The following is a 13,257-nucleotide window of genomic DNA, read 5'->3' as shown; positions in this document are numbered from 1 at the left end:
TTAGTAATATGTCATCTACATATAATATCAGAAATGCTACAGAGCTCCCACTCACTTTCTTGTAAATATAGGCTTCTCCAAAAGTCTGTACAAAACCAAATGCTTTGATCACACTATCAAAGCGTTTATTCCAACTCCGAGAGGCTTGCACCAGTTCATAAATGGATCGCTGGAGCTTGCACACTTTGTTAACTCCCTTTGGATCGACAAAACCTTCCGGTTGCATCATATACAACTCTTCTTGCAGAAATCCATTCAGGAATGCAGTTTTGACATCCATCTGCCAAATTTCATAATCATAAAATGTGGCAATTGCTAACATGATTCAGACAGACTTAAGCATCGCTACGGGTGAGAAGGTCTCATCGTAGTCAATCCCTTGAACTTGTCGAAAACCTTTTGCAACAAGTCGAGCTTTGTAGACAGTAACATTACCGTCAACGTCAGTCTTCTTCTTAAAGATCCATTTATTTTCTATGGCTTGCCGATCATTGGGCAAATCCATCAAAGTCCATACTTTGTTCTCATACATGGATCATATCTCAGATTTCATGGCCTCAAACCATTTCGCGGAATCTGGGCTCATCATCGCTTCCTCATAGTTTGCAAGTTCGTCATGGTCTAGTAACATGACTTCCAGAACAGGATTACCGTACCACTCTGGTGCAGATCTCACTCTGGTTTACCTACGAGATTCGGTAGTAACTTGATCTAAAGTTACATGATCATCATCATTAGCTTCCTCACTAATTGGTGTAGTAGTCACAAGAACAGATTCCTGTGATGAACTACTTTCCAATAAGGGAGAAGGTACAATTACCTTATCAAGTTTTCTACTTTCCTCCCACTCACTTCTTTCGAGAGAAACTCCTTCTCTAGAAAGGATCCATTCTTAGCAACGAATGTCTTGCCTTCGGATCTATGATAGAAGGTGTACCCAACAGTCTCCTTTGGGTATCCTATGAAGACATATTTCTCCAATTTGGGTTTGAACTTATCAGGATGAAACTTTTTCACATAAGCATCACAACCCAAAACTTTAAGAAACGACAACTTTGGTTTCTTGCCAAACCATAGTTCATAAGGCGTCGTCTCAACGGATTTTGATGGTGCCCTATTTAACGTGAATGCGGCCGTCTCTAGAGCATAACCCCAAAACGATAGCGGTAAATCAGTAAGAGACATCATAGATCGCACCATATCTAGTAAAGTACGATTGCGACGTTCGGACACACCATTACGCTGTGGTGTTCCGGGTGGCGTGAGTTGCGAAACTATTCCGCATTGTTTCAAATGTACACCAAACTCGTAACTCAAATACTCTCCTCCACGATCAGATCACAGGAATTTTATTTTCTTGTTACGATGATTTTCAACTTCACTCTGAAATTCTTTGAACTTTTCAAATGTTTCAGACTTATGTTTCATTAAGTAGATATACCCATATCTGCTTAAGTCATTTGTGAAGGTGAGAAAATAACGATATCCACCACGAGCCTCAACATTCATCGGACCACATACATCTGTATGTATGATTTCCAACAAATCTGTTGCTCTCTCCATAGTACTGGAGAACGGTGTTTTTGTCATCTTACCCATAAGGCACGGTTCGCAAGTACCAAGTGATTCATAATCAAGTGGTTCCATAAGTCCATCAGTATGGAGTTTCTTCATGCGCTTTACACCGATATGACCTAAACGGCATTGCCACAAATAAGTTGCACTATCATTATTAACTTTGCATCTTTTGGCTTCAATATTATGAATATGTGTAACACTACGATCGAGATCCAACGAACTATTTTCATTGGGTGTATGACCATCGAAGGTTTTATTCATGTAAACAGAACAACAATTATTCTCTGACTTTAATGAATAACCGTATTGCAATAAACATGATCAAATCATATTAATGCTCAACGCAAACACCAAATAACACTTATTTAGTTTCAACACTAATCCCGAAAGTATAGGGAGTGTGCGATGATGATTATATCAATCTTGGAACCACTTCCAACACACATCGTCACTTCACCCTTAACTAGTCTCTGTTTATTCTGCAACTCCCGTTTCGAGTTACTAATCTTAGCAACTGAACTAGTATCAAATACTGAGGGGTTGCTATAAACACTAGTAAAGCATACATCAATAACATGTATATCAAATATACTTATGTTCACTTTGCCATCCTTCTTATCCGCCAAATACTTGGAGTAGTTCCGCTTCCAGTGACTAGTCCCTTTGCAGTAGAAGCACTTAGTCTCAGGCTTAGGATCAGATTTGGGCTTCTTCACTTGAGTAGCAACTTGCTTGCCGTTCTTCTTGAAGTTCCCCTTCTTCCATTTGCCCTTTTCTTGAAACTAGTGGTCTTGTCAACCATCAACACTTGATGCTCTTTCTTGATTTCTACCTTCGTCGATTTCAGCATCACGAAGAGCTTGGGAATTGTTTCCGTTATCCCTTGCATATTATAGTTCATCACGAAGTTCTACTAACTTGGTGATGGTGACTAGAGAATTCTGTTAATCACTATTTTATCTGGAAGATTAACTCCCACTTGATTCAAGCGATTGTAGTACCCAGACAATCTGAGCACATGCTCACTAGTTGAGCGATTCTCCTCCATCTTTTAGCTATAGAACTTGTTGGAGACTTCATATCTCTCAACTCGGGTATTTGCGTGAAATATTAACTTCAACTCCTGGAACATCTCATATGGTCCATGACGTTCAAAACGTCTTTGAAGTGCCGATTCTAAGCCGTTAAGCATGGTGCGCTAAACTATCAAGTAGTCATCATATTGAGCTAGCCAAACGTTCATAACGTCTGCATCTGCTCCTGCAATAGGTCTGTCACCTAGCGGTGCATCAAGGACATAATTCTTCTGTGCAGCAATGAGGATAAACCTCAGACCACGGATCCAATCCGCATCATTGATACTAACATCTTTCAACACAATTTTCTCTAGGAACATATCGAAATAAACACAGGGAAGCAACAACGCGAGCTATTGATCTACAACATGATTTGCAAAATACTACCAGGACTAAGTTCATGATAAATTTAAGTTCAATTAATCATATTACTTAAGAACTCCCACTTAGATAGACATCCCTCTAATTCTCTAAGTGATCACATGATCCAAATCAACTAAACCATGTCTGATCATCACGTGAGATGGAGTAGTTTCAATGGTGAACATCACTATGTTGATCATATCTACTATATGATTCACGCTCGACCTTTCGGTCTCCGCGTTCCGAGGCCATATCTGTATATGCTTGGCTCGTCAAGTATAACCTGAGTATTCCGCGTGTGCAACTGTTTTGCAGCCGTTGTATTTGAACGTAGAGCCTATCACACCCGATCATCACGTGGTGTCTCAGCACGAAGAACTTTCGCAACGGTGCATACTCAGGGAGAACACTTCTTGATAATTAGTGAGAGGTCATCTTAAAATGCTACCGTCAAACTAAGCAAAATAAGATGTTAAAAGATAAACATCATATGCAATCAAAATATGTGACATGATATGGCCATCATCATCTTGCGCCTTTGATTTCCATCTCCAAAGTACTGTCATGATCTCTATCGTCACCGGCATGACACCATGATCTCCATCATCTTGATCTATATCAATGTGTCATCACGTGGTCGTCTCGCCAACAATTGCTCTTGCAACTATTGCAATCGCATAGTGATAAAGTAAAGCAATTATTGGGCGCTTACATCTTATGCAATAGAGAGACAACCATAAGGATTTTGCCAGTTGCCGATAACTTCAACAAAATATGATCATATCATACAACAACTTATATTTCATCACGTCTTGACCATATCACATCACAACATGCCCTGCAAAAACAAGTTAGATGTCCTCTACTTTGTTGTTGCAAGTTTTACGTGGCTGCTACGGGCTTAAGCAAGAACCAATCTTACCTACGCATCAAAACCACAACGATAGTTTGTCAAGTTGGTGCTGTTTTAACCTTTGCAAGGACCGGGCGTAGCCACACTCGGTTCAACTAAAGTTGGAGAAACTATCACCCGCTAGCCACCTTTGTGCAAAGCACGTCGGGAGAACCGGTCTCGCGTAAGCGTACGCGTAATGTCGGTCCGGGCCGCTTCGTCCAACAATACCGCCGAACCAAAGTATGACATGCTGGTAAGCAGTATGACTTATATCGCCCACAACTCACTTGTGTTCTACTCATGCATATAACATCAACGCATAAAACCTAGGCTCTGATACCACTATTGGGGAACATAGTAATTTTAAAATTTTCCTACGCACACATAAGATCATGGTGATGCATAGCAATGAGAGGGGAGAGTGTGATCTACGTACCCTTGTAGACCGACAGCGGAAGCGTTAGCACAACGCGGTTGATATAGTCATACGTCTTCACGGCCCGACCGATCAAGCACCGAAACTACGGCACCTCTGAGTTCTAGCACACATTCAGCTCAATGACGATCCCCGGACTCCGATCCAGCAAAGTGTCGGGGTAGAGTTCCGTCAGCACGACGGCGTGGTGACGATCTTGATGTACTACCGTCGTAGGGCTTCGCCTAAGCACCGCTACAATATTATCGAGGATTATGGTGGAATGGGGCACCGCACACGGCTAAGAATATGATCACGTAGATCAACTTGTGTGTCTATGGGGTGCCCCCTGCCCCCGTATATAAATGAGCAAGGGGGAGGAGGCCGGCCCTAGGAGGGGCGCGCCAGGGAGTAGGATTCCTACTCCTAGTTGGAGTAGGTTTCCTCCTTTCCTAGTACAACTAGGAGAAGGGGGGAAAGGGGGGAAGAGGGGAAGGAAGGGAGAGAGGGGCCGCGCCCCAAACCCCTTGTCCAATTCGGACTGGGCTTGGGAGGGGCGCGCGCCACCTCCTTGTCCTTTCCACTAAGGCCCATTAAGGCCCATTGCTTCTTCCTCGTATTCCCGTAACTCCTTTCCGATGTCCGAATATAGTCGTCCAATATATCGATCTTTACGTCTCGACCATTTTGAGACTCCTCGTCATGTCCCTGATCTCATCCGGGACTCCGAACTCCTTCGTTACATCAAAACTCATAAACTCATAATATAACTGTCATCGAAACCTTAAGCGTGCGGACCCTACGGGTTCGAGAACAATGTAGACATGACCGAGACACATCTCCGGTCAATAACCAATAGCGGAACCTGGATGCTCATATTGGCTCCCACATATTCTACGAAGATCTTTATCGGTCAGACCGCATAACAACATACGTTGTTCCCTTTGTCATCGGTATGTTACTTGCCCGAGATTCGATCGTCGGTATCTCAATACCTAGTTCAATCTCATTACCGGCAAGTCTCTTTACTCGTTTCGTAATACATCATCTCGCAACTAACTCATTAGTTGCAATGCTTGCAAGGCTTATGTGATGTGCATTACCGAGAGGGCCCAGAGATACCTCTCCGACAAACGGAGTGACAAATCCTAATCTCAAAATACTCCAACCCAACATGTACCTTTGGAGACACCTGTAGAGCTCCTTTATAATCACCCAGTTACGTTGTGACGTTTGGTAGCACACAAAGTGTTCCTTCGGCAAACGGGAGTTGCATAATCTCATAGTCCCAGGAACATGTATAAGTCATGAAGAAAGCAATAGCAACATACTAAACGATCGGGTGCTAAGCTATTGGAATGGGTCATGTCAATCACATCATTCTCCTAATGATGTGATCCCGTTAATCAAATGACAACACATGTCTATGGTTAGGAAACATAACCATCTTCGATCAACGAGCTAGTCAAGTAGAGGCATACTAGTGACGTTTAGTTTGTCTATGTATTCACACAAGTATTATGTTTCCGGTTAATACAATTCTAGCATGAATAATAAACATTTATCATGAAATAAGGAAATAAATAATAACTTTATTATTGCCTCTAGGGCATATTTCCTTCAAAGGGTTCACGCAGAGACCCGACATCAATTATGATGTAACATACCCTCTTGGTATGAGTGGAATTATGTTTCGATACTAAATATCATTGGCAATAAAAAATAACAATATCCATGCAGTTAATGGATGCAGTAACTACATACTCATATGGATCACTCATTTCGGATACCTATATTATAGTCCCTGAAGGGCTTACAATTCCGAATCCAAAGACAAATCGCAACATGTTTTTGTGTAAAACTTCAGAAGTCACTCTATGGCTCAAAATAGTCAAAAATCATATGGTACTACCGACTAAATGAGTTCCTTCTTCAAAAGGATTACTCTAGTGATGATTGTTTATGTGTTTTAGTAGTGAAATCACAAATTTGATTTTCTTACATCACCTCAGTGTATATCGATGATTTCGTCATCAATGTATGTACAAGACCTAAAAATGCATAAAATCATCTCAAGACGAAAAATTTGGATTCAACCAAATTTAGCTTAAGCTTACAACTTCAGCATTCTCTCAAGAATACATATATCAGTCTGCATATATCCAAAACATATACGAGAAGTTCAATGTGGATATATCATATCAATAAAAGACATGTAATATGGTCATACTACCCCTGATAGGGTACAAATCCATTCATACCTAGGGGTTTTAATGAAGTGATATCAGGACCTGAAGTTCTATATCTCACTAATGTCAAAGCACTCATATAATTGCAAACTACGCCAGGCCTGGCACTATATTTGCTATCTTTGTTCAGAGTGTAAACCCCAACAAAAGGTATATGGTTGATATAGGAAATATCAGCTTATATCTCAAGCTCACAATAAATCTTGGATATTTCCATCAGGAAATACAAGATATGGCCATGATATGATATAATAATATTGGCTCTTTCTTTGATCCCAACAATACCATATCAATGACTAAATTTGCTGGAATAGCCTTCATATGGAAGTCATATAAATGGGCTTTAATGGCTATTTCCAGTTATCATTCTGACATAATCGCTTTATCTAAAAGCATTACAATATATGCATGGCTTAGCAAAATGATTAACCACACTCAAAATCATGTGGTTGAGATTCATCAGAATCACATAACTTGATTTATCAAGATGCTACCACTTGTGTTACTCAATACCTACAGGTTATATGAAGAGCAATATCATAAAGTACATTGCTCGAAAATTACTTATCCTCATGAATTATAAAAAGTGAGGAAACAACATGCAAACAACATACTTTGAAAATCTTACAGATTAGTCATAATGTCATGATCATATCAATGGAATTTGTATTACACATTCTCCAGGTTTGCAAAGTTCAGGGGGAGTAATTTCCCAAATCTATAACCTATTAACAATCCTAAGATTGCATATATTGTATTCTTTTTCCCTTCATGAGTTTTCCCTAATGGTTTCTCATGAAGGTTTTTAATGAGACAATATAAACACAAGTTCACGTATATGTCATATCATTTTCTCCTTATATTTTCCCACCAGGTTATAAAGGAGTTTTCAATGGCGCATCATATCACACTCTTTTCCCTTATGAGTTTTCTATAAAAGTTTCTCATAATGGTTTTTAGTGAGGCAATATCTTATCAAAGATCATACGTCATACTTTCTATTTTCCCTATCGAGATTTTTAAAGAAAGTACTCAAGACATATTAATTGTTCTCTAAACTCATCAATGAGTTTTCTCCTTCTTGAAAGGTTTTTCTCATATGAGTTATCAAGAGACAATAATCATTATATGTTGCATCATTTTCTTCTTATTATTTTTCCCACTGGGTTTAAAGGAGTTTTAGCAACATATCTGCATTATTCTTCTCATATTTTTCCCACAGGGTTTTTGGAGGAGATGGTCAAGATTATTCAAAGAATTTGTCAAGATGATGGATATACCAAAGAAGAGGCGTTGTACAAGGGGGAGTGTTAAGAATAGAATAGTTGCTTACAATTAAGCTAATTAGGATTAAGTTAATTGTTAGATAGGTTGCTTAGTTCTCAAGCAACCATGTACTTTCTTGACTCTCAAGGCAACTATGTAATTTCTTGACTCTCAAGTAATTATGTGTTTACTTGACCGCCAAGCACCATGTATACTTCCGCCTGGGTATAAATAGCCCACTTCTATCATCAATAAAGACTGACGGATCATCTTTCATTCAAACTCTTTCGTTCTTTATTTTTCACTCAAACACTTTTTAGTCTGCATATAACTTTTGCCCCAACTACTTTAACCACACTTGTTTTTACTATCAACATTCACAATGGCGAATCAATATTGTTATATTCATTATGAAATGTAGTTTCATGAAATACATATTGGGTATTGTAGATGTTGCTATTTTTAAATATATATCTGATTAAAATTTGCAAAGTTTGACTTGACACAAATTTAATACACAAAGTAAGAAGATTGGAGGGAGTAGTTTAGTGGGACTAGGGCATCTTCGCCGACCATCAAATCGCCTACACACATGTGGACCAAGGTGTCTCACAATGAGTCGACACCGCGTCCATGCCAATCCATGCCGACTTCACCGTAGAACAGGCGTGTACACAAATTAACAATGTCATGGTGGAGAAGCAGCCGGTTTCAGTGTTTCGGCCCGCGCAAGAGGACCGGCGCTACAACCATGCCCTCTTTGCGTATCCGGCTGGTGGAAAGGGCAAATATATGGCGAGTTCGCTAGCGGAGGACCTCAACTTCGTTGAGCAAAAACGAGCGCTTTACGAGGCAATGTGCAGCAGCGTTCGTGTCGGCTGCAACGCGGTCTTGGACGCGGAGGCGATGCAGGTGTAGGGGGTCGTGAATGGGGATGTGGGCAGCTCCGTGTCGTCCGCGCGGTTCGTGTCGGGCTACGACGATGACGAGGTGTGCCCGTCCATGTGGATCGTGGACCTCACTCTACCGGGCGACGTTCACACGGCTGACTCCAACGAGGAAGAGTAGGAGGACAAACATGGATGTTGGCATATCTCACTTCCCATGCAGGGCAGCTCTGTGCCCCATGTCCTACCCTTCCCCTTGTTGGCGATTCGCATGTTCACTTCTCGGAGCTCACGGCTGCTGAGCTCACCAGACATGGGGAAGACAAGACGTGGAACAGGGACGCCTCCATGGCCGGCAAAGATGTTGATCTCGCCAGACATGGGAAGACAAGACGTGGAACTGGGACGCCTCCATGGTCGGCAAAGATTTACACTAGGTTTACAAAATGTTACGTTATTTTTGCTTAATAAAATATATTAAAAATGCCATGAGTTTGGTTTGATTTAAATAATCATCTGGTTTGCATGAAATTTGTCTAGTTTGACCAAATTATATTTGCAATGTGTTTGGGCGTTTGATGATAGGGTTGGATGGCCGGCTTCCATATCACTATTCGCGGACGCGAACGCAGACAGATACTATGTCTGTTTAGGGGATAGCATTGGAGATGCCCTCACGAGCCATATATAGGGTTGTAGACAAGTCGAGTTCAAATGAGTTGTATTAGTGCTCAGCTCAAATTATACTGAAATTTCAACGAAACATAAGATCAAGTTATAGAAAAAGTAGCTCATGCTCTGTTTGTAACTATCTCAAGCGGGTTTAGAGCCAAATAAGTTTTTTCTTCTAATAATAATTTAGAGGAACATTTGGAACAAAAAAGGCCACAACACAACATAAGAACCCACTAAAAAATATTATTCCAATCAAAATGATAAATTTTTTTAAAGATAGATTGACTTATTCCCTCTCAAATAAGGATTTAAAAATAATAGATCAGAGATCATGGATGAACTGGCAAGAAAGTAAAATGAAGGTGTGTCTATTCTTAAGCTTTAGAGAAAATAATAGGATGTTTTAACACACGGCTATTAAAGCCTAACTTGTTGTCAATAAAGCTTTTATGTTCTGCTAGTAGATAAAATCGAGAAAAATCATACATGACATATATAATTATAAATTCACCTGTTTTTTAATACATACCAGGAATACTTAATATAATTATATTTAATCAAGGTATCAAGCAAGCCAATGTTGCGTCAAGCTGCTCGACCGGGCTACATATAGTAGTTACCCACTGTTTATTTCTTTTCGAGTCAATTTTGAACCATTTACGAGCCCTCGAGCTTTTCTTGCAGCCTTAGCCACACAGGCACACGGCAAGCACACATTAGACATGTATTAGCAGTTAATAAGATTATCTTATATTAAGTATCAGGTATCCGTTAGAAAACAATAAAAGATACTGTACAATGAGTTATTTCTTCATCTTATTTTTTATAACAAAAAATATCTGTAAATATGTGGTGAGACAATTACTAATAAAGAACCATCTCTTAATTAAGATAGGACATGCTTTTTCTTTGATTGTAAGACTCTTGTTATTTAATCAATATATGGATGGGGTTTAAAAGAAAGAATCATTTATCTTACTTATGCTGATTGTAATGATAGATCATAGTCAATATCATGCATGCCAATTAAGGAATTTTAATGAATGTTATAAAATTAAATAAAGAAAGAGAGAATTGAGTATCATATCATGATATCGTATTATAATAAATGTTATGCTATTACATGATACTAATATACGATACTATGCATTAGAAAGATATATGACACTAGTATATGATACTTCCATTACCACCAGCCTTAGACACTGAGATACCATCACTTTACATGGACTCGGCCGCTATAAAAGGCGGTGCCCCGCGGTCTCGTCCTCCCAAACTCAAACTGCACTTGACTTTCCAGCTGCGAACAACAATCCGTCCTTTCATTTGGGCTCCTAGTGTTCTTCCCATTCGGCCTCAGCGCGAGAACGAGGGAAAAAGTACGTGCACGTACGTTGACATGGCTCCATCCGAGGAGTGCGGCTGGCTGCTGTACGTTTCCCTCGCCGCCAAATGCTGCGCCAACGGCGACGGCGAGCCTTACCGCGTGGTAGGCTTTGTTGCCGTTCTGCTCGCCGTCTTGGTCGTCACGTCGCTCCTGCACTGGGCGTCTCAGGGTGGTGCGGCGTGGGGGAGGTATTGGTGGACGAGCAAGGGTCTGGGCATTGGCGAGGCCCGTATCGCGGGGCCACGGGGCTTCCCCGTGATCGGCAGCATGGGCCTCATGACTGGCCTCGCGCACCGGAAGCTCGCGGCGGCGGCGTCGGGAAACGTCAGGCGCCGGCGGCTCATGGCCTTCTCCATGGGGGAGACCCGGGTGGTGGTGACCGCCGACCCTGACGTGGCGAGAGAGCTGCTGGCTAGCCCGGCGTTCGCCGACCGGCCGGTCAAGGAGTCCGCATACGGGCTTATGTTCCATCGCGCCATCGGGTTCGCCCCCTACGGCGCCTACTGGCGCACGCTCCGCCGGGTGTCGTCCTCGCACCTCTTCTCTCCGCGGCAGGTGGCCGCCTCCGCCGCGCAGCGCGCAGTGATCGCGCGCCAGATGGTGGATGCCATGAGGCCCGTCGGCGGCGCTGGCGTCAAGCACGTTGAGGCGCGGCGGTTCCTGAAACGCGCGTCGCTGCACAACGTGATGTGGTCCGTTTTTGGCCGGGGGTACGAGCTGGACGAGGCGGGGAGCGGGGAGGCGGCGGAGCTGAAGAGCCTTGTCGACGAAGGCTACGACCTGCTCGGCCAGCTCAATTGGTCCGACCACCTCCCGTGGCTCGCACGCTTCGACCTGCAGAAGATCCGGTCCAGGTGCTCCGCCCTCGTCCCCCGCGTGAACCGCTTCGTCGGCAGGATCATCGACGAGCACCGTGCCGCCCGGAACGACGCCGTGGTAGACTTCACCGACGTTCTGCTCTCCCTCCAGGGCGGCGACAAACTCTCCGACGCCGACATGATCGCCGTTCTCTGGGTATGTTCACCGTTTAAATGGAAAACATGAATGGACCCTTTTTTTTTATGCATGTGCCGGATAATTAGCTTGCTCATAACGAGAAATGTTTTCTTTTTCTTTTGAAATGACGAGAAATGTTTTCTGTGTGGGTTGCAGGAGATGATCTTTCGTGGCACCGACACCGTGGCAGTGGTGATCGAATGGGTGCTGGCCCGGCTGGTGCTGCACCAGGACGTGCAGGCAAGGGTCCATGAGGAGCTGGACCGGGTTGTCGGGCCGAACCGGGCCGTGACTGAGTCGGACGCCGGCTCGCTCGTCTTTCTCCAGGCCGTGGTCAAGGAGGTCCTGCGCCTTCACCCACCAGGCCCACTGCTATCGTGGGCGCGGCTTGCCACGTCGGACGTCCACGTAGGTGGGTTACTCGTCCCCGCGGGGACCACTGCCATGGTCAACATGTGGGCCATAACCCACGACCCAGCCGTGTGGGACAAGCCGGCGGTGTTCAAGCCAGAACGGTTCCTCGCCGGACCATCGTCGGACCACGCCGCCGCCGGGGCTGAGTTCTTTGTAACGGGTTCCGATCTCAGGCTCGCGCCGTTCGGGTCAGGCAGGCGGAGCTGCCCCGGCAAGTCACTCGCGATCGCCACCATTGGATTCTGGGTTGCCACGCTGCTGCATGAGTTCGAGTGGACGCCGCCGGCGTCCAACAGGCCAGGTGGCGTAGACCTGTCTGAGGTGCTGAGGCTGTCGTGTGAGATGGCAGCTCCGCTGGAGGCAAGGCTGAGGCCGAGGCGTGCTGTGTGATGACGTGGCTGCACCATGCGGGCCGGGTAGACGTACGTGGGCCTCTTCTTTTTGTGTACTATGGTAATGTAGCGTCCCGCTTTGGAAATGTACCTGCTACTACAATAGGTCCGGTCCTTGTACGTGTACTGCTGTCCTTACTGTTCTTAGCTGGGTAGATGTTTAATTATGTAGTTTTTTTTTTGCGATGTTTAATTACGAGTAGTTATGAACTACTATCAGGAGGTGAGTGTGACAGTTTTCTTGTGCCTCCTATTTGCTGTCTAGAGATGTACTGCTTATGTAAAAATATTATCGTAATGCAAGTATCAGTTGTGTTAGAATTGATCACACGTTGTTATTGACCGAGAGAATAGGGGGAGTCTTTTCCCACTTTTGTGCTTTGATCAGGGGTATGCCAAAACTAACGTTCAGTTTCAGTCCCTAGCTCCTTAGCGCTATTCACCGTGCTATACAAGAAGAGAACGTGCACTTTTGCATAGTTGAGATATACGGGCTAGACCCAATATATAGACTCCTAACCACCGATCCACAAAAAGAAACGCTAAAAGGTTAGAAAGCCGTCTACCACCACCGGCCGCCACATCAGTGCCGATGGCTTCCTGCTGGCGGGCTCCTGGACTAGTTGCTGCATCTTCACCAACGGATGGCACGAGGGCCATGCCA

General features: G+C 43.5%; 1 protein-coding gene across 1 annotated transcript; it reads left to right on the top strand.

Annotated features, from left to right (window-relative positions):
- The first annotated feature begins 10,731 nt into the window (after window positions 1-10,731).
- Window positions 10,732-12,918, top strand: LOC125522971 (cytochrome P450 78A9-like). The gene is made up of 2 exons (XM_048688014.2): window positions 10,732-11,805; window positions 11,944-12,918. Exons 1-2 carry the CDS (start codon window positions 10,804-10,806, stop codon window positions 12,589-12,591), a joined length of 1,650 nt encoding a protein of 549 aa, XP_048543971.1. The 5' UTR covers window positions 10,732-10,803; the 3' UTR covers window positions 12,592-12,918.
- The last annotated feature ends 339 nt before the right edge of the window (window positions 12,919-13,257 follow it).

The sequence above is a fragment of the Triticum urartu genome, chromosome 7A, assembly GCF_056163025.1.
Source record: "Triticum urartu cultivar PI428250 chromosome 7A, HENAU_Tu73, whole genome shotgun sequence".
Classification (NCBI taxonomy): Eukaryota; Viridiplantae; Streptophyta; class Magnoliopsida; order Poales; family Poaceae; genus Triticum; species Triticum urartu.
The sequence above is the reverse complement of the archived record's forward strand: the minus strand, read 5'-3'. Positions and strand labels throughout refer to the sequence as shown.